General features: G+C 38.2%; 7 protein-coding genes across 7 annotated transcripts; all 7 read left to right on the forward strand.

The window, feature by feature from the left end:
• Positions 1-776: 776 nt before the first annotated feature.
• LOC148788492 (uncharacterized) lies at positions 777-1412 on the forward strand. The gene has a single exon (XM_088880107.1). The coding sequence runs from the start codon at positions 777-779 to the stop codon at positions 1410-1412; it is 636 nt and encodes a 211-aa protein (XP_088736233.1).
• A 12-nt stretch (positions 1413-1424) lies between these two features.
• On the forward strand, positions 1425-2042 carry LOC148788493 (uncharacterized). The gene has a single exon (XM_088880108.1). It carries the CDS (start codon positions 1425-1427, stop codon positions 2040-2042), a length of 618 nt encoding a protein of 205 aa, XP_088736234.1.
• Positions 2043-2297: 255 nt separating this feature from the next.
• Positions 2298-2852, forward strand: LOC105160758 (uncharacterized). Its single transcript, XM_011078236.2, has one exon. It carries the CDS (start codon positions 2298-2300, stop codon positions 2850-2852), a length of 555 nt encoding a protein of 184 aa, XP_011076538.2.
• Positions 2853-7470: 4618 nt separating this feature from the next.
• Positions 7471-9008, forward strand: LOC105160759 (pectinesterase 1-like; the record flags this gene model as incomplete). The annotated part of the gene is made up of 4 exons (XM_011078237.3): positions 7471-7956; positions 8065-8271; positions 8368-8609; positions 8679-9008. Coding segments are annotated over 4 exons (1101 nt in total), but the record flags the coding sequence as incomplete, so codon positions are not given.
• A 3952-nt stretch (positions 9009-12960) lies between these two features.
• Positions 12961-14573, forward strand: LOC148788494 (pectinesterase 1-like). The gene is made up of 4 exons (XM_088879918.1): positions 12961-13505; positions 13614-13820; positions 13917-14158; positions 14228-14573. The coding sequence occupies exons 1-4, from the start codon at positions 13008-13010 to the stop codon at positions 14391-14393; spliced, it is 1113 nt and encodes a 370-aa protein (XP_088736044.1). The 5' UTR covers positions 12961-13007; the 3' UTR covers positions 14394-14573.
• A 3959-nt stretch (positions 14574-18532) lies between these two features.
• LOC148788495 (pectinesterase 1-like) lies at positions 18533-20111 on the forward strand. Its single transcript, XM_088879921.1, has 4 exons — positions 18533-19042; positions 19151-19357; positions 19454-19695; positions 19765-20111. The coding sequence occupies exons 1-4, from the start codon at positions 18545-18547 to the stop codon at positions 19928-19930; spliced, it is 1113 nt and encodes a 370-aa protein (XP_088736047.1). The 5' UTR covers positions 18533-18544; the 3' UTR covers positions 19931-20111.
• Positions 20112-24067: 3956 nt separating this feature from the next.
• Positions 24068-25706, forward strand: LOC148788496 (pectinesterase 1-like). Its single transcript, XM_088879912.1, has 4 exons — positions 24068-24601; positions 24710-24916; positions 25013-25254; positions 25324-25706. Exons 1-4 carry the CDS (start codon positions 24104-24106, stop codon positions 25487-25489), a joined length of 1113 nt encoding a protein of 370 aa, XP_088736038.1. The 5' UTR covers positions 24068-24103; the 3' UTR covers positions 25490-25706.
• The last annotated feature ends 1163 nt before the right edge of the window (positions 25707-26869 follow it).

Consider the following 26869-nt stretch of genomic DNA (forward strand, 5'->3'; position numbering starts at 1 on the left):
AATACACGACCTGGTTGTCAAATGTGGTTATCGTTCCAAAAGCAGCTGGGAAATGGAGAATGTGTACAGACTACACTGATCTTAACAAAGCATGCCCAAAAGATCCGTACCCGCTTTCGAGGATCGATTTGCTGGTGGACACAACGGCGGGGTATGCACTGTTTAGCATAATGGACGCTTATCAGGGCTACCATCAAATTTTTATGGCTAAGGAAGATGCAGAAAAAACTGCGTTCGTGACCGAGAATGGGGTCTATTGCTACAATGTAATGCCATTCGGATTGAAGAACGTAGGCGCGACCTACCAGAGATTGGTCAATCGAATGTTTAAAGATCACATCGGAAGTAAGATGGAAGTGTATGTTGATGATATGCTGGTCAAAAGCAAGCAAGAATGTGATCATTTGACAAATTTGCGAACAACTTTTGACATTATGCGATCTTACGGCATGAAGTTGAATCCATCTAAATGCACCTTTGAGGTGCGAGGGGGTAAGTTTTTGGGTTACATGGTTAGCGAACGAGGCATAGAGGCAAATCCTGAAAAAATAAAAGCGATCATGCAGTTGGGGTCGCCAAAATCGATAAAGGAGGTGCAACAGTTAACGGGGAAGGTCGCCTCGCTAAATCGTTTCATAGCTAGGTTTGCTGATCGCAACTTACCCTTCTTTAAAGTTTTGCGAAAAGCGAATAATTTTGAGTGGAATGAGGAATGCGAACAGGCTCTTTAGGAGCTAAAATTATATCTAACCACCCCACCACTACTTTCTAATCCCATGATTGGGGAAAAATTGTATGTGTATTTAGCTGTCTCAGATAACGCAGTGAGTTCGGTGCTGATTCGAGAAGAGAATGGCAAACAAAATCCTGTTTACTATGTAAGCAAAATGTTGCAAGGGGCGAAAAAGAAATATATCAAGATCGAGAAGCTAGCATTGGCCTTGGTGATAACAGCACGAAAATGGCGATCTTACTTCCAATCCCACCCTATTGTTGTGTTGACTAATCATCATTTGAAGCAGGTTATGTCAAAACCGGATACATCTGGCAGGATGATCAAATGGGCAGTGGAGCTAGGAGAATTTGACATCGAATTTCAAACGAGGAATTCAATCAAAGCGCAAGTGTCTGCCGATTTCTTGGTTGAGTTCGCTGGTGAACAACCAGAAAAAGAGGAGAGATGGTTGTTGCATGTGGATAGGTCCTCGACCTCAAAGAATGGAGGAGCCGGTATTTACTTGCAGGGACCGAATGGTGCTGAGATCGAGATTGCTGTGAGGCTAAATTTTCCGACTACAAATAATGAAGCTGATTATGAAGCTTTAATTCAAGGATTGCAGACAACATTGGATGGAGGTATAAGGCAGGTAGATGTATATACGGACTCACAACTTGTCGCGATGCAGGTATAGGGCACCTATGAAATGCGCGAATGGTTCATGACACAATACCTGGCGAGGGTGAAGGATATGATGAAAAAGTTTGATAGATGCACGATCAGCCAAATTCCAAGGGACGAAAACATGCGAGTAGATGCCTTATCGAGGTTCAGGTCGTTGGTGGAAGGAATTAAGGAAAGGAAGATCACCGTATTGGTGAAGTCTCAACCAGTAATAGATGATGCAGAGATCCACGTGGTCGAGACGGCGGATTCTTGGAAAACGCCTTTTGTTCGGTATTTAAAGTATGGGGAATTACCTAGCGACGCGATTGCTGCCAAGAGGTTGCAATTTAAAGCTAATTGCTTTACTTTGGTCGGAGATGACTTATACAAGAGAACTACAGAAGGTATTGTACTGAAGTGTTTAGATGCAGAGAGGTCGCAGTATGTTATGAAGGAAATACATGAGGGCAGTTGTGGAAATCATTCGGGAGGAAGATCGTTGGCCCAGAAGATCCTTAGGCAAGGCTATTTGATGGTAGAAGATGCGAAGGAATTTGCTAGGAAATGTGAAAGTTGCCAAAAATACGCAGGATTATTGCACTCTCCAGCGACCCCTCTAGAACCCTTGAAGGTCGCATGCCCTTTTGATCAGTCGTGAATCGACATCGTTGGTCCATTTCCTCAAGCGGTGGCGCAGAAAAAATTTCTGATTGTGGCGGTCGAATATTTTTCCAAGTGGGTTGAGGCTGAAGCTTTGGAAAAGATCTTTGAGAAAGAGGTAATAAATTTCATTTGAAAAAATATTATTTGCAGGTTTGGGATTCCGCGGGTTCTAGTGTCGGATAATGGAACTCAGTTCCAAGGTAGGAAGATCATGGCGTGGTGTAAGGAACTAAAAATCCAGTAGAACTTTATGGCGGTCGGGAATCCACAAGTGAACGGGCAAGCCGAGGTCACGAACCGAACTTTGTTGCAATATTTAAAGACTCGGTTGGAAGGAGCAAAAGGGGCATGGGTCGAAGAACTGCCTGGAGTACTTTGGGTAACGACCCCGCAAACTGCCACAGGTGAGACCCCTTTCTGTTTGGTATATGGCAGTGAAGCTATCATACCCGCGGAGATTGGTGAAGAAACAGCTCGAGTCACCCAATATGAAGCGGAAGGAAATTCTCAGGAGCGGTCATTTGACCTGACAGTGATCGAAGAAGGAAGAGATCGTGCGTATGTGAAGATCTTGCGATATAAAAGCATGATGACCAGAAATTATAATCGAAGAGTGCGACCGAGGAGTTTTCCAGTCGGCGACCTTGTCTTGAAGAAAGTCGAAGTGTCGAAGCATGTTGGGAAGCTCGATCCGACATGGGAAGACCCGTATAAGGTAGTGGAGATTCGACGAAAAGGGACATACATCTTACAAGATTTAGAGGGGAAGAATTTGCAAAACGACCTTGGAACGTGCATAACTTGAAGAAATTTTATGCTTAGACATATGTAAGCTACTTAGTGAGATTTTGCCTGAAAAAGGTTTGTAATTGTCTGAAAAAGACATTTCAATAGTCTGAAAAAGACGACCTGAAAAAGGTCATTTTGCATCCACAGGTTTTGTTATGTTCTCTCAAAGCTAACTTTAAAGGTAAAGAGTTCATAAGCGATCTGAAAAAGTTAACGCAGTATCTCTAACCTGAAAAAGGTTCATAAGCGATCTGAAAAAGATAACGCAGTATCTCTAACCTGAAAAAGGTTCATAAGCGATCTGAAAAAGATGCGCAGTATTTCTAACCTGAAAAAGGTTCATAAACGATCTGGAAAAGATGCGTAGGATTTCTAACCTGAAAAAAGGTTCATAAGCGATCTGAAAAAGATACGCAGGATTTCTAACCTGAAAAAGGTTCATAAGCGATCTGAAAAAGATGCGCAGTATTTCTAACCTGAAAAAGGTTCATAAGCGATCTGAAGAAGATACGCAGGATTATTGGTTTTGAAAAAAGTTTTATAAGTGACCTGAAGGAAGGAGTATTCTGAAGCTTCATAAACGATCTCAAAGGGTTGCAGGATTTTTAACTTAAAAAAAAAATGGATTCTTATGCGATCAGCATGCAGGATTTCTGTTGTAAGTTTTGGGGGAGTTATCAGGATTCTTCATGAATATTCGAACACAAACTGCTCGGAGCTCAGATGATAAAAAATGCTGGCATTGATAATCATAGAATTACAAAAGAGGGAATTAATCCCTAAATCATTCATCGGTTCAAAATACATAAGTGTTTACAAAAACTGTTCGTGCATCCCTATGCGTCTATGAAATAGGAAATGGGGGAGGTAGTTCATCCATCAAAGGCAGGAACTCAGGAAAGTCATCGGCAGGTGCTGGTCCTGGGGGATACGACTCGAGATTCTTGTCCAGAGAGACATCTAACTGCTCCAGATCGAAACCCTCTGCAAATCCATCGAGCTTCTGAATTTGGCCTTGGCATTTTTCAAATCCGTCTATCATGAAGTCCGATGCCCGGTTTTCTACAGCTTCTCGGAAGGTCCTCGATCTCAAAAAGTCGCAAGCACCATTTAAGCGAGCTTGACCTAACATATCTTGAAATTCCTGGCTCTGCAAAAATAGGGCCCGACCTTCAGCTATGCCTTGATCCCGACCTTCAGCTAACCCCTGCTCCTTGCCCACTTCGAAGGCAACAATGCAATCCGTTCTGTGGATCTAACTTCCTCCAACTATTTTTCGAAAATTTCCAGCTTGGAAGCGAGCTCATTTTTCTCTTGGGTTTCAAACTGCAAGGACTCAATCAGCGCTTGTTGTTCTAAAATCTTCTTCTCCATCTCCACAGTTTTTGCTTCAAGGAGAATTTTGTCATGTCTCCACACTGCACATTGGAGGGAGATATTGTGGGCAAACGCCATGGCATGTAGCAACGATACGAGAGTTCGATTAGAGAAAATTAATTCGTGAAGGCAAAGAGTTAATGAAAAGTCAGTTCGCAAGAAGGATAAGTGGTTGGTTACCTGGGTCATATTGTGCGCGAAATGCTCATCGAGGGATGTGAGAGAAGTTTGGGCAAGGATGACTTGATCCCGTTCAAGACAAGCGGCTTTATAGACCTCCCACGAATCTTGCCCAGCAAAGGTCCCAGAACACTGCTGTTCTTGGAGATCTTCCAGTCGGGGACCCATTTTTCCCCGGACATCTCAGCACTCCGAGCAGAGGAAGGTCGCTCCTCCCTTGTCGCTGCCACGCCTCTTGAAAGGTGGCGAACCTTTTTCTACTTTCGGGCTCAGCGACCCGATCGGCAGCAAGTTTGGCCTCAAGTCGGCCCTGTCTGGTTGATCTCGAGGAGGGATCGCTCCTACTTTCTGTTGGTTCTGCTGTGGTCTCTGCTTCAGGGATCGCCCTTTTCCCCCCTCTTCCTTTTTAGACCACGATCCTCCGAGATTTCTACCACCTCAACTTGCTCGTCTGGGATGGGATCCCGTATTTCTGTAGGAGTGGAAGGTTGTTCAGAAGCGGTAGCGGCCGAAGGGGACGGAGTAGGAGTTCGAGCGCGCTCCCGAGATTTCCCTTTGGCGGCCGCTGCTGCGCTCTTAAGCTCGCGATCAACAGAAGGAGATAGCATTCCCTTCTTGGCTCTAGTCTTGTTCGTGATCCTTGCCAGCATGATTTCAGACTCTGCAAAAAATAACTTTGTTAGAGGTCACTTAAGAAGGAAAAGAAGCAAGCAAATGAGATTTATGAAATTACCTAAAGAGCTTTTGATTGGAATAGGAGCAGGGGAGAGACCCGCGAGCTTCAAGACTTTTTCCTGTAGTAGTACTTTCGAAAGGTACCAAAACAAAGTAATGTAATTTATGAGGTCACTCTCGAACCCCTCCCCAAAAGTTTCGGGTTTGGGTTTGGACTCACGCCAATCCAAGTAAAAATCCCAAGATTCCCCGGGTGGAGGTCGTATAAAGAAATATCTATCACGCCAAGGACCAACATTAGACCTCAAATCGTATAAGAAACGGCAGTCCTTACGTGTGGTTAAGTAGAACCACCCGGTCTCCCCCGATCTCTTAGAGGCAGTAATATTGTATAAGGACCAAAAATTGTCGAAGGAGGAAGGCAAATCAAGGTGTTTCATAACAATAATGAACATGAGTATATGGCTGATAGAATTGGGGGATAATTGCATTGGGCAGAGGCCTAGCCGAACGAGGATATTATTCACTTTGCGGGATAAGGGAAAACGAAGTCCGGCATCTAAATGGAGCACAGATAAAGTACAGTAGCCTTCTGGGGGCTGATGCATGCGATCAAATGAGCGAGGAATAATAATATCTTAATCGGCAGGGATGTAATATTTTCTTTTTAACACTACAAGAGTCGTTTTTATGATGCTCGCTATTCCTAACCATGGTTTTTGCTGCATCATTTCAGTATATTTTTGAAAGACAGGGGTTTCATCGGATTTAGCTACCTCCTCGGGATGATTAGAGTGTTGGGGAATGGAAGAGGTGGGATCGCGAAAAGTACCAGCGATCTCCCTTGGGGAGGTCGCTGACGATCCCGACACCGAACTCGAATCCGAGTTCGATTTAGACTCAGAAGTGGATACATGAACGGAGAGACTCCTAAACTTAAAAGACATAATATCAAAAGCTGGAATAAGAAAGGATGGAGGAATACCTGGAGAATAGAAGTAGCTCACAGGGAGAGATCGAATGCGATTAGGGGAATATGTGAAGTAGCGCGCCTTTTCGCATTCCAACAGGTGGAGACACGTAGCTTAGGACGGATGGCCGAGATCCCACAGACTGACATGGTGACTGTTCGCTTCCCTTATTCATTAATGACACTAAGAGAAGTGGGGGAGTAATGATAAGGGAAATCACATAATTACCAAAATACCCCTATATTTTTTACCCTCTTTTTTATGTATATGATGACAGCGCGTGTGGGGCCCCGTGTGCAGGTGCAGCAGTGGCGACAACAGGCTTTTATAGGAGGTGACGTGGCTCGCCCTCATTGGTGCCACGTGTCGCATAAGTAGAGGGTACCGTACAAGTATAAATAACCTCATTTATGATTATTCAGATACGTTTTTACCACTTCTTTTTACCGTCATATTTGTGGTCTCATTCGATCTCGTTATTATATTTTCGACCCCACTTTTTCTAACTTAAGCATCGGAGGGCCATCGCCGAGGGCTTCTCGGCTAGTCTTACGTTTGTTGTGTTCTCAGGATCCACAACAGGTAGCTCGAAAGAGGGAATCAACGACCTCAACCCAGCAATCCGACCCGATAATTCTGATTTCGCGCGACCTACATCATTTGGCGTAATCTGAGTTTTAAAATAAATCCATTGAAGTCAATTTAATGGCCCAAGACCACCCTTTGACTAATCATGCATAACAGTGGGCTGATCCATATTACTCCTGAACTGACACCAATTGTTCATCTCGAGTCTACGTACATTTAAGACACAAATATCCAAAGAGCTAAATTATATTATTTTCTCTTGATTTAATAATATTACACTATTCACCTATTTATATAGGTAAACTACACATGCTAATTATGATTAATGCATGAAATCACTCTAAAATCAAATAATATAAAATATCACGACAATCACTTAAATATTCTTGTAACCTTATTATAATTCTACAATTATTGATTCTCAACGTATGGACTATTTAATGTTGACTTACATTAAGTGCTTTTATATACTAAAAGAAGAAGATATTAATGTCGCATGATTATGAATTTATATTACATTGATGTGCAACATGTCCTCATAAAGACAACTTTCTTGCATTCACAAATATTTCTCCCAATGTATTATCTTCCAATGCATGTAAAAAGCAAAAATCACCACCTAAACATAAGTCTATAGGTAGTCGTTCCAAGCATAGGCCCATAAGACTCCTACAACGCCTACCGCAGGCTTCACTTCTCTAATTTCCCACTAAAACTCCGCCGTTTACGCCCGATTCTTCCCTGTCTTTCGCCCTCTTCATTCTTGTAATAGAATTTTTACATGTATATATAGAGACAGAGCCATCATACGTTTTGCAAGAAAACAACTTATTAATCTAATCAAATGTCGATGCAAAAAGTGTCGTATATTGCCGTGGAGGTGGTCTTCTTGTCCTTCCTATTGCGCTGTCCACCAACGATGAACCTATTCCTGCTGATAAGGCTCAATTAAACAGTTGGTTCGACCGCAACGTCGGCCCCTTAGCTTCCCAGGAAGGCTCTTTGGACCCCGCCGTGGTTGAGGCTGAGAAGAATGTCACGGTGGTCCGAGTCAGAACCGACGGAAGTGGAGATTTCAAGACTGTTACTGATGCCATAAAGAGCGTCCCCCAAGGCAACAAGCATCGCGTGATTATATCCATTGGCCCTGGAAACTACACAGAAAAAGTAAAGATCGACAGGTACACGCATTTCATCACATTGTACGGAGACCCGAACAACATGCCGGTTATGCTGTTTGATGGCACGGCTGCGCAGTTCGGGACCCTGGAGAGTGCCACCCTGACTGTGGAGTCCGACTATTTCAGTGCTGTCAATTTGAAAATCGTGGTTTGTGTCTAATGAAACGCCTTTCTTAGCGTTAATTGTTGGTTCCTGAAACCATGCATGTTTGATGATTTGTTTGGTCATTATTCATACAATGTTGGTTCTTGTTAGAATTCTGCACCGAGGCCTGATGGAAAGAGAGTGGGGGCTCAGGCGGTGGCGATGAAAATTGCAGGAGAATATGCGTCTTTCTACAACTGCAGAATGTATGGATTTCAAGACACCCTTTGCGATGACAGGGGCAAACATTTGTTCAAAGATTGCTATGTTGAGGGCACCGTCGACTTCATCTTTGGCAGTGGACAATCCATCTATTTGGTAAAATTCAATTAGCAGTTCTTGATTGAAAATATTCATATACCGACAGTACCTACGTATTATATGATCTTATACTTGTGTATTTTTCGGACGTAGAATTCGGAGATACATGTGATTCCAGGCGATCCAGTGTCGTTCATTGCAGCGCACTCGAGGTCGAAGCACAACGAGGCAAACGGGTATGTTTTTGTACATTGCAGGGTGACGGGCACCAACGGGACAGCGTACCTGGCCAGGTCCTGGTTCCCCTACGGTCGGGTCATCTTTGCCTACTCTCAATTGAGCGACGCTGTAAATCCTCAAGGATGGTCTAATAATGGTCAAAACCATACCGACAGGTCAGCCATTCATGCAAATGTTGTCTTTCTCTAATAATCGCTTAATTTCATTAATTTTTGTATGTACAGTACCGTATATTTTGGAGAATACCACAATGAGGGGCCAGGTTCCGATCTTAGCAAGAGGGCGGCATATGGTAAGCAGCTGAGTGATGCAGAGGTTAAGTCGTTCATTAGCATTGCTTATATTGAGGGGTCTAAGTGGTTGCTTCCTCCCGCCACACCTCAAGTATAACTGAGTCTTGCCGACTCAAGCAGCAGATCAAGCTCAGTTTTTGCCTCAGGAATAGGATGTTTTTTATTTTAGTATTATCATTCATGACGCTTTTTTTATTATAAGCGTTTCTATAAGTGACTCTATGTAGTACTGTCTAGCTACGGCATCATATTTAATTACCACTAATTAGTATATCATTTCATTAATATTGTATATTTTACAAGAAATTTCCGTTTACTCAATGAAATAAATTTCTATTTTTATCAATATAATATATGTTTATATATGTTATAAGATATATTATAGGCATCCTCAAAAGTTTATATTTATTTTTCACGGACGTACTCATATACACAAACTAAAAAGAAGATAACGCAACATCCGGCTGTTAAGAATTTGAAAACGCAAAACCCGACAACAAAACAGTATATTTAATAACTACATAGTCCAAACTCTCAACTTCATGTGTTACGGTCCAAACAGTGTACACACACACACACACACAACAAGTTAAATATAATGAAGTCACACCAACCAACAAATATTTATCATATACTAACAACAGAAGTAAGAACTAACACATACCCACAATCATGTACGAGTCCATGACATGATACCTGATCTTTTCATTTACTTTTTGAGGGCCTTGCTTGCCCAAGTTGGAGTGCACCACTCAATCATCTTTGCCCCGCACACATTTCGTGTGGTACCCCTTTATCAATTATATCACACAGTACAAAGCTTATGTGGTATGTCACATAATCTTGAAAGGTGATGGTCCATCCACCAATTCTCATCCATTTTTTTGTTTTATTTAATTTTTTCCAAAACTTCTCATTACGTCTTACCTAATTTCTTAATTAATATAATTTGCTCCAAAATATTTTACAAAGCTCTAATTTACTTCGTTTAAATTTTATCAGTATTTACCAATTAGTCACTCAATGATATATAAAATTATATGGACATCACACACTATGTGTGGGCCTTTATTTAAATAACCCAGTCCATTGTGTATGTAGATGGCTTAAACTTGGTTGTCGGGTTGCAAGAACGTTAATCAGTTAAGTTATATATATATACATATATATTAATATAAAAACGATAAATTATTATTAATTAATGAAAGGTAACTTTTTTTTGGGAAATAAATGATAGGGTTTTTATTAACATAGAATTGTTTAATTATGGCATGCCAATATATGCCTTATGAAAACAATTTATTGATGGTTTATAATTAAGTGAATTAATATATGGTTGAAAAATAAATAGAAAAAATGCAAGCAATTCCCTTATGATATCTCAAATGAGCAAATTACTCCCTTACGAAAAAAATAAATAGCGATTTAACCCCTATAATTTTTAAAATACAACAACTTCCCTCCCTATATTTTTTAAAATGAAGCAATTATCTCCCAGTACAAGGAGATAAATTGCTTCATTTTAAAAAGTATAGGGGGTAAATTATTTATTTATTTCATAAGGGGTTAATGTGCTCATTTTTAATATCACATAGGGTAACTTGCTAGTCACCCAAAAAAAAATTGTATTTGTATAATCTATAAATAAAGATAATAATAATTGAGATAAGAATAATGGTTAAATCTTTTAAATCAAACATAAACAGACATATATATTCACGTTTTTATTGTTTTGAAAATTGAAAAATGTGACTAAGGAATATCAATAACGACTAAGTTCGCTCTTATTTGGGCAAGATTGACATGAAAAAATTCTTATTATTGTGTGTTTTCGAGTCAATAAATAAAAAATACTCACATGTCCGTGTCGCTTGCATAACTTTCTTTAGTTATGAACGGTCAACTGACAACATGGATCAATAGTATTAAAAAATGATAACTTCAAAAACTATTTTTCTAAGAAAAAAAAAATACAATTTTAGTCCAATTAGTTATATGTGTCGGTACGTCCCTACGTCCCTACGTCCTGTTCCAAGGAACCCCCCTTAAATTAGCCCTCTTCGAGGAGGCACAATAAGTTTGATACGTGCAAAACCTATTTGTAATATATACATGTCTTTTTTATTTAATATTCTTCTGTAGAAAACTAAAGCCTTATACTGGAGTAGGCACAACAGGTACCCATTAAGCCTTCCTCCATGGAGGCACCTTCATAAAATACCTAGTTCAGTACTGGCACGAACTAAGCTCTTCTTTTCTAAGAATACTTATCTTACTAACGTTCTTTTCAACAATTCGAAAAAGAAAAAGAAAAAAGCTCATCCTTCGAGCCTCGCTTCAAAAGACGTCTACTCTAATAAGTGTCGAAATCTCCACTTATTAGGGAGAGGGGGGCTACTGATGTTCATAAAAATAAGCTAGCCCAAGGAAGAAAGAAACGAAAGACCCATATTATCACCCGAGAGGCCTAGGTGATCCCGCTACTTGGACCATGATCAAAGATCGCCAAAATATTCAGCCAAAGGGGACAGATAGGTGGTAGCCCGCTTTCCCACGTGCCACCTTATCAACTCTGGTGTTAGCAGCCAACTTGAACCACATTAGCCCTAGGAGGACCTCCCTTGAGGCCAGGACTCCTCACAGGGGAGGGGTCTCCCAAGACATAGAAATCTGCATAAGCAAGGAGGCACTCCAATGCAACAATGACTCTTCGCAGGTGAAGGGTTTCCGTAGACTAAAGGAGATTCTTAGTAATGCACATCCAGTTGCGATAAAGACGACCTACCTCTTATGCCAACCATTCCAACTAACTTCCACAAGAATCTCGGGAGTGAGATACACTCCCACTAGACAGCGACACTCTCCCTATAAATATAGGTTCCGTCCTCCATATAGGGGACACCTTTCTGACTTCTTTGGCGTCTCTCACTTTCTAAACACCCCTCTAACGTCTCTCACTCTCTAAATATTTTTTGAGTAGTCTACAAGCACTTTATCACATATTGTTACACTTTTCACCGACTTTATTCACCACATTACGATTTTCAATATACTTATTTACGTTTTGGCTTTCTTTCATCTCGAATTCAATACTAACTTGGGCAACGAAATGATAACATCTTTTTTGCAGGTCCCGCTTCAAGATCCATATACACCTTTGGCCCAAGTTTTGAACCACAGTTCATATCCCTTGGGCCTGTGCGACTTTTGAACGCACCAGTCACAATTATAATACATTCCTACAATTAATTACCGTCTAATAAATACAGTCATATAAAGTTGTGTCACGAGGAGTTATTTGCTACATGACCATTAATTTTAAAGAATATTTGTACTTTTTAAAACAACGAGAGAAAGTATTTATAATTATGAAAGATTTTAAGAGAATGATTTGCAATTTACCTATATGCTAATAGTCGGGGATTAAGGAAATTAAAATATTAATTAGTGGTTTTGGCGAGTGAGTTGTGAGAACATGGTCATCTATATATATATCTATACTATTATAAAAGAAAACTTTTTGTTGTACTAATTTTTGAATATTTAAATTTGCCCTTTAATTTATTTGTTTTCTTAAAAAAATTGATCAAATTAGTAATTTAAATATTTTTTAATATTTTGACATTATGTTTTTTTCTCCCTTAACCACGCGCTACTCCACATTTTTCTCTCACTTTTACTTTTCCACATTTATCATAATTTGTTCTGTTTATAATTTTTTTTTTATCATCTCACACTAAAATTATTTTTAAATACTTGCGGAATTACGTGAGATGAAAAACTAGTTATTATAAAAGAAAACCTTTTACTGTACCAATTTTACATTACCAAATTTACCTCTAAATTCACTTCTTCCCTTCAAAACAAATTTGGTTAGAATAGTAATTTTAAAATTTTTTATTTATCGCACAAATTTACAATTTTTTTCTTTCACCTCTACTCCATGTTTCTTATAACAAACTTCTCCAGGGTTAATTTTAAGGAATATTTCTCCCGATGTATTATCTTCCAATGCATGTAGAAAGCAAAAAACGCACCAACATAAGTCTATATGTAGTCGTTCCAAGCAGAGGCCCATACGACTCCTACAACGCTTACCGCAGGCTTCACTTCTCTAATTTCCCACTAAAACTCAGCCATTTATGCCCGATTCTTCCCTGTCTTTCGCCCTCTTCATTCTTGTAATAGAATTTGTACATGTATATATAGAGACAGAGCCATCATACGTTTTGCAAGAAAACAACTTATTAATCTAATCAAATGTCGATGCAAAAAGTGTCGTATATTGCCGTGGAGGTGGTCTTCTTGACCGCTCTTCTCGTCCTTCCTATTGCGCTGTCCACCAACGATGAACCTATTCCTGCTGATAAGGCTCAATTAAACAGCTGGTTCGACCGCAACGTCGGCCCCTTAGCTTCCCGGGAAGGCTCTTTGGACCCCGCCGTGGTTGAGGCTGAGAAGAATGTCACGGTGGTCCGAGTCAGAACCGACGGAAGTGGAGATTTCAAGACTGTTACTGATGCCATAAAGAGCGTCCCCCAAGGCAACAAGCATCGCGTGATTATATCCATTGGCCCTGGAAACTACACAGAAAAAGTAAAGATCGATAGGTACACGCATTTCATCACATTGTACGGAGACCCGAACAACATGCCGGTTATGCTGTTTGATGGCACGGCTGCGCAGTTCGGGACCCTGGAGAGTGCCACCCTGACTGTGGAGTCCGACTATTTCAGTGCTGTCAATTTGAAAATTGTGGTTTGTGTCTAATTAAACGCCTTTCTTAGCGTTACTTGTTGGTTCCTGAAACCATGCATGTTTGATGATTTGTTTGGTCATTATTCATACAATGTTGGTTCTTGTTAGAATTCTGCACCGAAGCCTGATGGAAAGAGAGTGGGGGCTCAGGCGGTGGCGATTAAAATTGCAGGAGAATATGCGTCTTTCTACAACTGCAGAATGTATGGATTTCAAGACACCCTTTGCGATGACAGGGGCAAACATTTGTTCAAAGATTGCTATGTTGAGGGCACCGTCGACTTCATCTTTGGCAGTGGACAATCCCTCTATTTGGTAAAATTCAATTAGCAGTTCTTGATTGAAAATATTCATATACCGACAGTACCTACGTATTATATGATCTTATACTTGTGTATTTTTCGGACGTAGAATTCGGAGATACATGTGATTCCAGGCGATCCAGTGTCGTTCATTGCAGCGCACTCGAGGTCGAAGCACAACGAGGCAAACGGGTATGTTTTTGTACATTGCAGGGTGACGGGCACCAACGGGACAGCGTACCTGGCCAGGTCCTGGTTCCCCTACGGTCGGGTCATCTTTGCCTACTCTCAATTGAGCGACGCTGTAAATCCTCAAGGATGGTCTAATAATGGTCAAAACCATACTGACAGGTCAGCCATTCATGCAAATGTTGTCTTTCTCTAATAATCGCTTAATTTCATTAATTTTTGTATGTACAGTACTGTATATTTTGGAGAATACCACAATGAGGGGCCAGGTTCCGATCTTAGCAAGAGGGCGGCATATGGTAAGCAACTGAGCGATGCAGAGGTTAAGTCGTTCATTAGCATTGCTTATATTGAGGGGTCTAAGTGGTTGCTTCCTCCTGCCACACCTCAAGTATAACTGAGTCTTGCCGACTCAAGCAGTAGATCAAGCTCAGTTTTTGCCTCAGGAATAGGATGTTTTTTATTTTAGTATTATAATTCATGACGCTTTTTTTTATATAAGCGTTTCTATAAGTGACTCTATGTAGTACTCTCTAGCTACGGCATCATACTTAATTACCACTAATTAGAATATCATTTCATTAATATTGTATATTTTAGAAGAAATTTCCGTTTCCCAATGAAATAAATTTCTATTTTTATCAATATAATATATGTTTATATATGTTATAAGATATATTATAGGCATCCTAAAAAGTTTATATTTATTTTCCACGGATGTACTCATATACACAAACTAAAAAGAAGATAACGCAACATCCGGCTGTAAAGAATATGAAAACGCAAAACCTGACAACAAAACAGTATATTTAATAACTACATAGTTCAAATTCTCAACTTCATGTGTCACGGTCCAAACAGTATACACACACACACACACACACCAAGTTAAGTATAATGAAGTCACACCAACCAACAAATATTTATCATATACTAACAACAGAAGTAAGAACTAACACATACCCACAATCATGTACGAGTCCACGACATGATACTATATCTTTTCATTTACTTTTTGAGGGCCTTGCTTGCCCAAGTTAGAGTGCACCACTCAATCATCTTTGCCCCGTTTTTCGGATATTACACAACACACAACTCGTGTGGTACCCCATTATCAATCATATCACACAGTACAAAGCTTATGTGGTATGTCACATAATCTTGAAAGGTGATGGTCCATCCACCAATTCTCATCCTTTTTTTTATTTTATTTAATTTTTTTCAAAACTTCTCATTACGTCTTACCTAATTTCTTAATTAATATAATTTGCTCCAAAATATTTTACAAAGCTCTAATTTACTTCGTTTAAATTTTATCAATATTGACCAATTAGTCACTCAATGATATATAAAATTATATGGACATCACACACTATGTGTGGGCCTTTATTTAAATAACCCAGTACGTTGTGTATGTAGATGGCTTAAACTTGGTTGTCGGGTTGCAAGAACGTTAATTAGTTAAGTTATATATATATATATATATTAAAATAAAAGCGTTAAATTATTATTAATTAATGAAAGGTAACTTTTCTTTGGCAAAGAAATGATAGGGTTTTTATTAACATAGAATTGTTTTTAATTATGGCATGCCACTATATGCCTTATGAAAACAATTTATTAATGGTTTATAATTAAGTGAATTAATATATGGTTGAAAAATAAATAGAAAAAATGAAAGCAATTCCCTTATGATATCTCAAATGAGCAAATTATTCCTTTACGAAAAAATAAATAGCGATTTAACCCCCTGTAATTTTTAAAATACAACAATTTACCTCCCTATATTTTTTAAAATGAAGCAATTATCTCCCAGTATAAGGAGATAAATTGCTTCATTTTAAAAAGTATAGGGGATAAATTATTTATTTATTTCATAAGGGGTTAATGTGCTCATTTTCAATATCACACAGGGTAAATTGCTAGTCACCCAAAAAAAATTGTATTTGTATAATCTATAAATAAAGATAATAAAAATTGAGATAAGAATAATGGTTAAATCTTTTAAATCAGAACATAAACAGACATATATATTCACGTTTTTGTTGTTTTAAAAATTGAAAAATGTGACTAAGGAATATCAATAACGACTAAGTTCGCTCTTATTTGGGCAAGATTGACATGGAAAAATTCTTATTCTTGTGTGTTTTCGAGTCAATAAATAAAAAATACTAACATGTTCGTGTCGCTTGCATAACTTTCTTTAGTTATGAACGGTCAACTGACAACATGGATCAATAGTATTAAAAAATGATAACTTCGAAAACTATTTTTCTAAGAAAAAAAAATACAATTTTAGTCCAATTAGTTATGTGTGTCAGTACGTCCCTACGTCCTGTTCCAAGGAGCCCCCCTTAAATTAGCCCTCTTCGAGGAGATACAATAAGTTTGATACGTGCAAAACCTATTTGTAATATATACATGTCTTTTTTATTTAATATTCTTCTGTAGAAAACTAAAGCCTTATACTGGAGTAGGCACAACAGGTACCAATTAAGCCTTCCTCCATGGAGGCACCTTCATAAAATACCTAGTTCAGTACTGGCACGAAGTAAGCTCTTCTTTTCTAAGAATACTTATCTTACTAACGTTCTTTTCAACAATTCGAAAAAGAAAAAGAAAAAAGCTCATCCTTCGAGCCTCGCTTCAAAAGACGTCTAGTCTAATAAGTGTCGAAATCTCCACTTATTAGGGGGAGGGGGGGCTACTGATGTTCATAAAAATAAGCTAGTCCAAGAAAGAAAGAAACGAAAGACCCATATTATCACCCGAGAGGCCTAAGTGATCCCACTACTTGGACCATGATCAAAGATCGCCAAAATATTCAGCCAAAGGGGACAGACAAGTGGCAACCGACTTTCCCACGTGACACCTTATCAACTCTGGTGTTAGCAGCCAACGTGAAACACATTAGCCCTAGGAGGAACTCCCTTGAGGCCAGGACTCCTCACAGGCGAGGGGTCTCCCAAGACATAGAAGTCTGCATAAGCAAGGAGGCACTCCCTCGCAACAAAGACTCTTTGCAGGTGAAGGGTTTCCATAGACTAAAGGAGATTCTTAGTAATGCACATCCAGCTGCGAGAAAGACAACCTACCTCTTATGCCAACCATTCCAACCAACTTACACAAGAATCTCGGGAGTGAGATACACCGCCACTAGACAACGGCACTCTCCCTATAAATATATGTTCCGCCCTCCATATAGGGGACACCTTTCTGACTTATTTGGCGTCACTCACTTTCTAACTCTCTAAATATTTTTTGAATAGTCTACTAGCACATTATCACATATTCTTACGCTTTTCACCGACTTTATTCACCACATTACGATTTTGAATATATTTATTAACCTTTTGACTTTATTTCATCTCGAATTCAATACTAACTTTGGCATCGAAATGATAACATCTTTTTTGCAGGTCCCGCTTCAAGATCCATATACACCTTTGGCCCAAGTTTCGAACCACAGTTCATATCCCTTGGGCCTGTGCGACTTTTGAACGCACCAGTCACAATTATAATACATTCCTACAATTAATTACCGTCTAATAAATACAGTCATATAAAGTTGTGTCACGAGGAGTTATTTGCTACATGACCATTAATTTTAAAGAATATTTGTACTTTTTAAAACAACGAGAGAAAGTATTTATAATTATGAAAGATTTTAAGAGAATGTATTGCAATTTACCTATATGCTAATAGTCGGGGATTAAGGAAATTAAAATATTAATTAGTGGTTTTGGCGAGTGAGTTGTGAGAACATGGTCATCTATATATATATCTATACTATTATAAAAGAAAACTTTTTGTTGTACTAATTTTTGAATATTTAAATTTGCCCTTTAATTTATTTGTTTTCTTAAAAAAATTGATCAAATTAGTAATTTAAATATTTTTTAATATTTTGACATTATGTTTTTTTCTCCCTTAACCACGCGCTACTCCACATTTTTCTCTCACTTTTACTTTTCCACATTTATCATAATTTGTTCTGTTTATAATTTTTTTTTATCATCTCACACTAAAATTATTTTTAAATACATGCGGAATTACGTGAGATGAAAAACTAGTTATTATAAAAGAAAACCTTTTACTGTACGAATTTTACATTACCAAATTTACCTCTAAATTCACTTCTTCCCTTCAAAACAAATTTGGTTAGAATAGTAATTTTAAAATTTTTTATTTATCTCACAAATTTACAATTTTTTTCTTTCACCTCTACTCCATGTTTCTTATAACAAACTTCTCCAGGGTTAATTTTAAGGAATATTTCTCCCGATGTATTATCTTCCAATGCATGTAGAAAGCAAAAAACGCACCAACATAAGTCTATATGTAGTCGTTCCAAGCAGAGGCCCATAAGACTCCTACAACGCCTACCGCAGGCTTCACTTCTCTAATTTCCCACTAAAACTCAGCCATTTATGCCCGATTCTTCCCTGTCTTTCGCCCTCTTCATTCTTGTAATAGAATTTGTACATGTATATATAGAGACAGAGCCACCATACGTTTTGCAAGAAAACAACTTATTAATCTAATCAAATGTCGATGCAAAAAGTGTCGTATATTGCCGTGGAGGTGGTCTTCTTGACCGCTCTTCTCGTCCTTCCTATTGCGCTGTCCACCAACGATGAACCTATTCCTGCTAATAAGGCTCAATTAAACAGCTGGTTCGACCGCAACGTCGGCCCCTTAGCTTCCCGGGAAGGCTCTTTGGACCCCGCCGTGGTTGAGGCTGAGAAGAATGTCACGGTGGTCCGAGTCAGAACCGACAGAAGTGGAGATTTCAAGACTGTTACTGATGCCATAAAGAGCGTCCCCCAAGGCAACAAGCATCGCGTGATTATATCCATTGGCCCTGGAAACTACATAGAAAAAGTAAAGATCGACAGGTACACGCATTTCATCACATTGTACGGAGACCCGAACAACATGCCGGTTATGCTGTTTGATGGCACGGCTGCGCAGTTCGGGACCCTGGAGAGTGCCACCCTGACTGTGGAGTCCGACTATTTCAGTGCTGTCAATTTGAAAATCGTGGTTTGTGTCTAATTAAACGCCTTTCTTAGCGTTACTTGTTGGTTCCTGAAACCATGCATGTTTGATGATTTGTTTTGTCATTATTCATACAATGTTGGTTCTTGTTAGAATTCCGCACCGAGGCCTGATGGAAAGAGAGTGGGGGCTCAGGCGGTGGCGATGAAAATTGCAGGAGAATATGCATCTTTCTACAACTGCAGAATGTATGGATTTCAAGACACCCTTTGCGATGACAGGGGCAAACATTTGTTCAAAGATTGCTATGTTGAGGGCACCGTCGACTTCATCTTTGGCAGTGGACAATCCCTCTATTTGGTAAAATTCAATTGGCAGTTCTTGATTGAAAATATTCATATACCGACAGTACCTACGTATTATATGATCTTATACTTGTGTATTTTTTGGACGTAGAATTCGGAGATACATGTGATTCCAGGCGATCCAGTGTCGTTCATTGCAGCGCACTCGAGGTCGAAGCATAACGAGGCAAACGGGTATGTTTTTGTACATTGCAGGGTGACGGGCACCAACGGGACAGCGTACCTGGCCAGGTCCTGGTTCCCCTACGGTCGGGTCATCTTTGCCTACTCTCAATTGAGCGACGCTGTAAATCCTCAAGGATGGTCTAATAATGGTCAAAACCATACTGACAGGTCAGCCATTCATGCAAATGTTGTCTTTCTCTAATAATCGCTTAATTTCATTAATTTTTGTATGTACAGTACTGTATATTTTGGAGAATACCACAATGAGGGGCCAGGTTCCGATCTTAGCAAGAGGGCGGCATATGGTAAGCAACTGAGCGATGCAGAGGTTAAGCCGTTCATTAGCATTGCTTATATTGAGGGGTCTAAGTGGTTGCTTCCTCCTGCCACACCTCAAGTATAACTGAGTCTTGCCGACTCAAGCAGCAGATCAAGCTCAGTTTTTGCCTCAGGAATAGGATGTTTTTTATTTTAGTATTATAATTCATGACGCTTTTTTTTATATAAGCGTTTCTATAAGTGACTCTATGTAGTACTCTCTAGCTACGGCATCATACTTAATTACCACTAATTAGAATATTATTTCATTAATATTGTATATTTTAGAAGAAATTTCCGTTTCCCAATGAAATAAATTTCTATTTTTATCAATATAATATATGTTTATATATGTTATAAGATATATTATAGGCATCCTAAAAAGTTTATATTTATTTTCCACGGATGTACTCATATACACAAACTAAAAAAAAGATAACGCAACATCCGGCTGTAAAGAATTTGAAAACGCAAAACTCGACAACAAAACACTATTTTTAATAACTACATAGTCCAAACTCTCGACTTGATGTGTCACGGTCCAAACAGTATACACACACACACACACACAACAAGTTAAGTATAATGAAGTCACACCAACCAATAAATATTTATCATATACTAACAATAGAAGTAAGAACTAACACATACCCACAATCATGTACGAGTCCACGACATGATACCATATCTTTTCATTTACTTTTTGAGGGCCTTGCTTGCCCAAGTTGGAGTGCACCGCTCAATCATCTTTGCCCCCTTTTTCTGATATTAGACAGCATACAACTCATGTGGTACCCCATTATCAATCATATCACACAGTACAAAGCTTATGTGGTATGTCACATAATCTTGAAAGGTGATGGTCCATCCACCAATTCTCATCCATTTTTTTGTTTTATTTAATTTTTTCCAAAACTTCTCATTACGTCTTACCTAATTTCTTAATTAATATAATTTGCTGCAAAATATTTTACAAAGCTCTGATTTACTTCGTTTAAACTTTATCAATATTTACCAATTAGTCACTCAATGATATATAAAATTATATGGACATCACACACTATGTGTGGGCGTTTATTTAAATAACCCAGTCCGTTGTGTATGTAGATGGCTTAAACTTGGTTGTCGGGTTGCAAGAATGTTAAATAGTTAAGTTATATATATATATATATATATATATATTAAAGTAAAAGCGATAAATTATTATTAATTAATGAAAGGTAACTTTTCTTTGGGAAAGAAATGATAGGGTTTTTATTACCATAGAATTGTTTTTAATTATGGCATGCCAATATATGCCTTATGAATACAATTTATTAATGGTTTATAATTAAGTGAATTAATATATGGTTGAAAAATAAATAGAGAAAATGCAAGCAATTCCCTTATGATATCTCAAATGAGCAAATTACTCCCTTACGAAAAAATAAATAGCGATTTAACCCCCTGTAATTTTTAAAATACAACAATTTACCTCCCTATATTTTTTAAAATGAAGCAATTATCTCCCAGTATACGGAGATAAATTGCTTCATTTTAAAAAGTATAGGGGGTAAATTATTTATTTATTTCATAAGGGGTTAATGTGCTCATTTTCAATATCACAGAGGTTAAATTGCTATTCATCCAAAAAAAAAATTGTATTTGTCTAATCTATAAATAAAGATAATAATAATTGAGATGAGAATAATGGTTAAACCTTTTAAATCAGAACATAAACAGACATATATATTCACGTTTTTATTGTTTTAAAAATTGAAAAATGTGACTAAGGAATATCAATAACGACTAAGTTCGCTCTTATTTGGGCAAGATTGACATGGAAAAATTCTTATTTTTGTGTGTTTTCGAGTCAATAAATAAAAAATACTAACATGTCCGTGTCGCTTGCATAACTTTCTTTAGTTATGAACGGTCAACTGACAACATGGATCAATAGTATTAAAAAATGATAACTTCGAAAACTATTTTTCTAAGAAAAAAAAATACAATTTTAGTCCAATTAGTTATGTGTATCGGTACGTCCCTACGTCCTGTTCCAAGGAACCCCCCTTAAATTAGCCCTCCTCCGAGGAGACACAATAAGTTTGATACGTGCAAAACCTATTTGTAATATGTACATGTCTTTTTTATTTAATATTCTTCTGTAGAAAACTAAAGCCTTATACTGGAGTAGGCACAATAGGTACCAATTAAGCCTTCCTCCATGGAGGCACCTTCATAAAATACCTAGTTCAGTACTGGCACGAAGTAAGCTCTTCTTTTCTAAGAATACTTATCTTACTAACGTTCTTTTCAACAATTCGAAAAAGGAAAAGAAAAAAGCTCATCCTTCGAACCTCGCTTCAAAAGACGTCTACTCTAATAAGTGTCGAAATCTCCACTTATTAGGGAGAGGGGGGGCTACTGATGTTCATAAAAATAAGCTAGCCCAAGGAAGAAAGGAACGAAAGCACCCGAGAGGCCTAAGTGATCCCCCTACTCGGATCATTATCAAAGATCGCCAAAATATTCAGCCAAAGGGGACAGACAGGTGGCAGCACGCTTTCCCACGTGACACCTTATCAATCTGGTGTTAGTAGCCAACTTGAACCACATTAGCCCTAGGAGGACCTCCCTTGAGGCCAGGACTCCTCACAGGCGAGGGGTCACCCAAGACATAGAAGTCTACATAAGCAAGGAGGCACTCCCTCGCAACAAAGACTCTTTGCAGGTGAAGGGTTTCCGTAGACTAAAGGAGATTCTTAGTAATGCACATCCAGTTGCGATAAAGACGACCTACCTCTTATGCCAACCATTCCAACCAACTTCCACAAGAATCTCGGGAGTGAGATACACCCCCACTAGACAGCGGCACTCTCCTTATAAATATAGGTTCCATCCTCCATATAGGGGACACCTTTCTGACTTCTTTGGCGTCTCTCACTTTCTAAACACCCCTCTAACGTCTCTCACTCTCTAAATATTTTTTGAGTAGTCTACAAGCACGTTATCACATATTGTTACACTTTTCACCGACTTTATTCACCACATTACGATTTTCAATATACTTATTTACGTTTTGGCTTTCTTTCATCTCGAATTCAATACTAACTTGGGCAACGAAATGATAACATCTTTTTTGCAGGTCCCGCTTCAAGATCCATATACACCTTTGGCCCAAGTTTTGAACCACAGTTCATATCCCTTGGGCCTGTGCGACTTTTGAACGCACCAGTCACAATTATAATACATTCCTACAATTAATTACCGTCTAATAAATACAGTCATATAAAGTTGTGTCACGAGGAGTTATTTGCTACATGACCATTAATTTTAAAAAATATTTGTACTTTTTAAAACAACGAGAGAAAGTATTTATAATTATGAAAGATTTTAAGAGAATGTATTGCAATTTACCTATATGCTAATAGTCGGGGATTAAGGAAATTAAAATATTAATTAGTGGTTTTGGCGAGTGAGTTGTGAGAACATGGTCATCTATATATATATCTATACTATTATAAAAGAAAACTTTTTGTTGTACTAATTTTTGAATATTTAAATTTGCCCTTTAATTTATTTATTTTCTTAAAAAAATTGATCAAATTAGTAATTTAAATATTTTTTAATATTTTGACATTATGTTTTTTTCTCCCTTAACCACGCGCTACTCCACATTTTTCTCTCACTTTTACTTTTCCACATTTATCATAATTTGTTCTGTTTATAATTTTTTTTTTATCATCTCACACTAAAATTATTTTTAAATACTTGCGGAATTACGTGAGATGAAAAACTAGTTATTATAAAAGAAAACCTTTTACTGTACCAATTTTACATTACCAAATTTACCTCTAAATTCACTTCTTCCCTTCAAAACAAATTTGGGTTAGAATAGTAATTTTAAAATTTTTTATTTATCGCACAAATTTACAATTTTTTTCTTTCACCTCTACTCCATGTTTCTTATAACAAACTTCTCCAGGGTTAATTTTAAGGAATATTTCTCCTGATGTATTATCTTCCAATGCATGTAGAAAGCAAAAAACGCACCAACATAAGTCTATATGTAGTCGTTCCAAGCAGAGGCCCATACGACTCCTACAACGCCTACCGCAGGCTTCACTTCTCTAATTTCCCACTAAAACTCAGCCATTTATGCCCGATTCTTCCCTGTCTTTCGCCCTCTTCATTCTTGTAATAGAATTTGTACATGTATATATAGAGACAGAGCCATCATACGTTTTGCAAGAAAACAACTTATTAATCTAATCAAATGTCGATGCAAAAAGTGTCGTATATTGCCGTGGAGGTGGTCTTCTTGATCGCTCTTCTCGTCCTTCCTATTGCGCTGTCCACCAACGATGAACCTATTCCTGCTGATAAGGCTCAATTAAACAGCTGGTTCGACCGCAACGTCGGCCCCTTAGCTTCCCGGGAAGGCTCTTTGGACCCCGCCGTGGTTGAGGCTGAGAAGAATGTCACGGTGGTCCGAGTCAGAACCGACGGAAGTGGAGATTTCAAGACTGTTACTGATGCCATAAAGAGCGTCCCCCAAGGCAACAAGCATCGCGTGATTATATCCATTGGCCCTGGAAACTACACAGAAAAAGTAAAGATCGACAGGTACACGCATTTCATCACATTGTACGGAGACCCGAACAACATGCCGGTTATGCTGTTCGATGGCACGGCTGCGCAGTTCGGGACCCTGGAGAGTGCCACCCTGACTGTGGAGTCCGACTATTTCAGTGCTGTCAATTTGAAAATCGTGGTTTGTGTCTAATTAAACGCCTTTCTTAGCGTTACTTGTTGGTTCCTGAAACCATGCATGTTTGATGATTTGTTTGGTCATTATTCATACAATGTTGGTTCTTGTTAGAATTCTGCACCGAGGCCTGATGGAAAGAGAGTGGGGGCTCAGGCGGTGGCGATGAAAATTGCAGGAGAATATGCGTCTTTCTACAACTGCAGAATGTATGGATTTCAAGACACCCTTTGCGATGACAGGGGCAAACATTTGTTCAAAGATTGCTATGTTGAGGGCACCGTCGACTTCATCTTTGGCAGTGGACAATCCCTCTATTTGGTAAAATTCAATTAGCAGTTCTTGATTGAAAATATTCATATACCGACAGTACCTACGTATTATATGATCTTATACTTGTGTATTTTTCGGACGTAGAATTCGGAGATACATGTGATTCCAGGCGATCCAGTGTCGTTCATTGCAGCGCACTCGAGGTCGAAGCACAACGAGGCAAACGGGTATGTTTTTGTACATTGCAGGGTGACGGGCACCAACGGGACAGCGTACCTGGCCAGGTCCTGGTTCCCCTACGGTCGGGTCATCTTTGCCTACTCTCAATTGAGCGACGCTGTAAATCCTCAAGGATGGTCTAATAATGGTCAAAACCATACCGACAGGTCAGCCATTCATGCAAATGTTGTCTTTCTCTAATTATCGCTTAATTTCATTAATTTTTGTATGTACAGTACTGTATATTTTGGAGAATACCACAATGAGGGGCCAGGTTCCGATCTTAGCAAGAGGGCGGCATATGGTAAGCAGCTGAGTGATGCAGAGGTTAAGTCGTTCATTAGCATTGCTTATATTGAGGGGTCGAAGTGGTTGCTTCCTCCTGCCACACCTCAAGTATAACTGAGTCTTGCCGACTCAAGCAGCAGATCAAGCTCAGTTTTTGCCTCAGGAATAGGATGTTTTTTATTTTAGAATTATCATTCATGACGCTTTTTTTTATATTAGCGTTTCTATAAGTGACTCTATGTAATACTGTCTAGCTACGACATCATACTTAATTACCACTAATTAGAATATCATTTCATTAATATTGTATATTTTACAAGAAATTTCCATTTACCCAATGAAATAAATTTCTATTTTTATCAATATAATATATGTTTATATGTGTTATAAGATATATTATAGGCATCCTCAAAAGTTTATAATTATTTTCCACGGATGTACTCATATACACAAACTAAAAAGAAGATAACGCAACATCCGGCTGTAAAGAATTTGAAAACGCAAAACCCGACAGCAAAACAGTATATTTAATAACTCCATAGTCCAAACTCTCAACTTCATATGTCACGGTCCAAACAGTATACACACACACACACACACAACAAGTTAAGTATAATGAAGTCACACCAACCAACAAATATTTATCATATACTAACAATAGAAGTAAGAACTAACACATACCCACAATCATGTACGAGTCCACGACATGATACCTGATCTTTTCATTTACTTTTTGAGGGCCCTGCTTGCCCAAGTTGGAGTGCACCGCTCAATCATCTTTGCCCCCTTTTTCTGATATTAGACAACATACAACTCATGTGGTACCCCATTATCAATCATATCACACAGTACAAAGCTTATGTGGTATGTCACATAATCTTGAAAGGTGATGGTCCATCCACCAATTCTCATCCATTTTTTTGTTTTATTTAATTTTTTCCAAAACTTCTCATTACGTCTTACCTAATTTCTTAATTAATATAATTTGCTGCAAAATATTTTACAAAGCTCTGATTTACTTCGTTTAAACTTTATCAATATTTACCAATTAGTCACTCAATGATATATAAAATTATATGGACATCACACACTATGTGTGGGCCTTTATTTAAATAACCCAGTCCGTTGTGTATGTAGATGGCTTAAACTTGGTTGTCGGGTTGCAAGAACGTTAATTAGTTAAGTTATATATATATATATTAAAGTAAAAGCGATAAATTATTATTAATTAATGAAAGGTAACTTTTCTTTGGGAAAGAAATGATAGGGTTTTTATTAACATAGAATTGTTTTTAATTATGGCATGCCAATATATGCCTTATGAATACAATTTATTAATGGTTTATAATTAAGTGAATTAATATATGGCTGAAAAATAAATAGAGAAAATGCAAGCAATTCCCTTATGATATCTCAAATGAGCAAATTACTCCCTTACGAAAAAATAAATAGCGATTTAACCCCCTGTAATTTTTAAAATACAACAATTTACCT

This window comes from Sesamum indicum, linkage group LG4 (genome assembly GCF_026168435.1).
Source record: "Sesamum indicum cultivar Baizhima isolate 11 linkage group LG4, ASM2616843v1, whole genome shotgun sequence".
In the NCBI taxonomy this organism is placed as follows: Eukaryota; Viridiplantae; Streptophyta; class Magnoliopsida; order Lamiales; family Pedaliaceae; genus Sesamum; species Sesamum indicum.

What these genes read in the sequence shown, in the direction of transcription:
- LOC148788496 (XM_088879912.1), top strand. Translation starts at nt 24,104, where the DNA reads ATGTCGATGCAAAAAGTGTCGTATATTGCCGTGGAGGTGGTCTTCTTG. An exon ending in CTGTCAATTTGAAAATCGTG is followed by an intron (nt 24,602 to 24,709) that starts GTTTGTGTCTAA and finishes GGTTCTTGTTAG; the next exon opens with AATTCTGCACCGAGGCCTGA. An exon ending in GTGGACAATCCCTCTATTTG is followed by an intron (nt 24,917 to 25,012) that starts GTAAAATTCAAT and finishes TTTCGGACGTAG; the next exon opens with AATTCGGAGATACATGTGAT.
- LOC105160758 (XM_011078236.2), top strand. Translation starts at nt 2,298, where the DNA reads ATGGCGGTCGGGAATCCACAAGTGAACGGGCAAGCCGAGGTCACGAAC.
- LOC148788492 (XM_088880107.1), top strand. Translation starts at nt 777, where the DNA reads ATGATTGGGGAAAAATTGTATGTGTATTTAGCTGTCTCAGATAACGCA.
- LOC148788495 (XM_088879921.1), top strand. Translation starts at nt 18,545, where the DNA reads ATGTCGATGCAAAAAGTGTCGTATATTGCCGTGGAGGTGGTCTTCTTG. An exon ending in CTGTCAATTTGAAAATCGTG is followed by an intron (nt 19,043 to 19,150) that starts GTTTGTGTCTAA and finishes GGTTCTTGTTAG; the next exon opens with AATTCCGCACCGAGGCCTGA. An exon ending in GGTCAAAACCATACTGACAG is followed by an intron (nt 19,696 to 19,764) that starts GTCAGCCATTCA and finishes TTGTATGTACAG; the next exon opens with TACTGTATATTTTGGAGAAT.
- LOC148788493 (XM_088880108.1), top strand. Translation starts at nt 1,425, where the DNA reads ATGCGCGAATGGTTCATGACACAATACCTGGCGAGGGTGAAGGATATG.
- LOC148788494 (XM_088879918.1), top strand. Translation starts at nt 13,008, where the DNA reads ATGTCGATGCAAAAAGTGTCGTATATTGCCGTGGAGGTGGTCTTCTTG. An exon ending in CTGTCAATTTGAAAATTGTG is followed by an intron (nt 13,506 to 13,613) that starts GTTTGTGTCTAA and finishes GGTTCTTGTTAG; the next exon opens with AATTCTGCACCGAAGCCTGA. An exon ending in GGTCAAAACCATACTGACAG is followed by an intron (nt 14,159 to 14,227) that starts GTCAGCCATTCA and finishes TTGTATGTACAG; the next exon opens with TACTGTATATTTTGGAGAAT.